Consider the following 1467-nt stretch of genomic DNA (forward strand, 5'->3'; position numbering starts at 1 on the left):
TCATAATAATAATAATAATAATAATAATAATAATAATAATCTCTTTGTTTCTATTCTCTCCACTTTGTTTTTCTGGAAAGAAAGAGAGGGACACTGCCTCTGTACTTCAGGGAAGAAATAAGGCCTCAAATTGTGAAAGATTTTCATCAATAATGTTCAGAAAAAATAAAAGAAGGTGCTTCACTGGCAAATTAAATCATCATGAACAGACACTAGTCCACCACTTTCAATTCACCATCACCATCGTCATCATCATAATGCAATTAAGAGAGAGGAGTATATATTGTACATATGCAATCACATGGATTTGTAAGCAGATTTTAATTTTTTTTCAAGATGATACGATGTCTTAATTTAGCTCACAAGTACAATAAGCAAACAAGGAAATTAAAAAAAAATGAAAAATAATATAATGAATCTGATGTTGACTTTGTACACAATATAGCATATGATATATAATTAATATTATTATCTTCTCTGCATATTAATTTTTCTTCTTTCTTTTTGGGAAAGAAAAAAGAAGAAGAAGGGGATCGGAACGTAGTAACCCTAATAACACATACCTGCAAATAGCCCTAGTCATCATAGCTCTCAGATTTGTTATGATTTCGTGTATATGCATCCATTTTATTCATAAATCACAAGAAGCATCTTCTCACTTTCTAGATTAGTGAATAATTCCTTTAATTTTTTCTGATTCCTAATTATGATATGCATAATTAAGAATTATTGTTATTAGGTTTGGACTTCATTCCCAATTTACCTTTCTTCTTCGTCTTCTTCTTCTTCTACTTCTACTATGAACTTTTCCTTATTATCGATAAACAGCAAAACCAGCTGAACTTCATCATAAAATATATAAGAGAAGCTTGCGAATTATATATATTTCTCGAGTCTAAATTTAAAGTCTTGGTTTTATTTCATTTATAATATTCTTATGATTAGGTCTGAGCTGAATTTTACTTTTTACATGGCTAAATACGGAAGAAGCAGCTTTGCATTATTATTTATTATTATTATTATTATTATTGTTCCTTTTGATTCTTTCTTTTTCTGAAATGATCTCAAAAGAAGAAACAAGAGAGGAAAACTTTGATTGCCGAATTAGTTGATGAAAGACATGGCACAACGAAAAAGGTGAGAAGAATAAATAAGAGAGAGAGAGAAGAAGTTTTGTACCGCTAGAATGGTGTTGCAGAAGTTGCAGTGAACATAACAAACACGTTCGGTTGCCATCATGGTTTCCATTCACAAAACTTTCTTCTTTCCTTTTTGTATTTTGGCAAAGATAGAGAGAAGAAAAGATTTATAAGCAGAATTCACGGGTGTGGGTGTGGGTGTGAGTGGAGAGAATTTTATTATTACTTGGATGGAAGAAAAGAAGAAGTAGTAGTAGTAGTAGTAGTAGTAGTAGTAGTGAACATGATCAACGATTTTACAGAATACCAAGAACAATGATAAAGAGAT

At 30.5% G+C, this 1467-nt stretch overlaps 1 protein-coding gene across 2 annotated transcripts in view; it reads right to left on the minus strand.

Moving 5' to 3' along the window:
- Nucleotides 1-1461, minus strand: part of LOC107629999 (putative axial regulator YABBY 2) — a 10198-nt gene extending 8737 nt beyond the window's left edge. For both annotated transcript variants that reach the window (XM_016332989.2, XM_016332988.2), the window contains exon 1: nucleotides 1180-1461. In XM_016332989.2, the coding sequence (XP_016188475.1) occupies nucleotides 1180-1248 (69 nt within the window). In that variant the 5' untranslated portion in view covers nucleotides 1249-1461. The remainder of the gene's footprint in view (nucleotides 1-1179) is intronic.

This window comes from Arachis ipaensis, chromosome B03 (genome assembly GCF_000816755.2).
Source record: "Arachis ipaensis cultivar K30076 chromosome B03, Araip1.1, whole genome shotgun sequence".
NCBI classification, from domain to species: domain Eukaryota; kingdom Viridiplantae; phylum Streptophyta; class Magnoliopsida; order Fabales; family Fabaceae; genus Arachis; species Arachis ipaensis.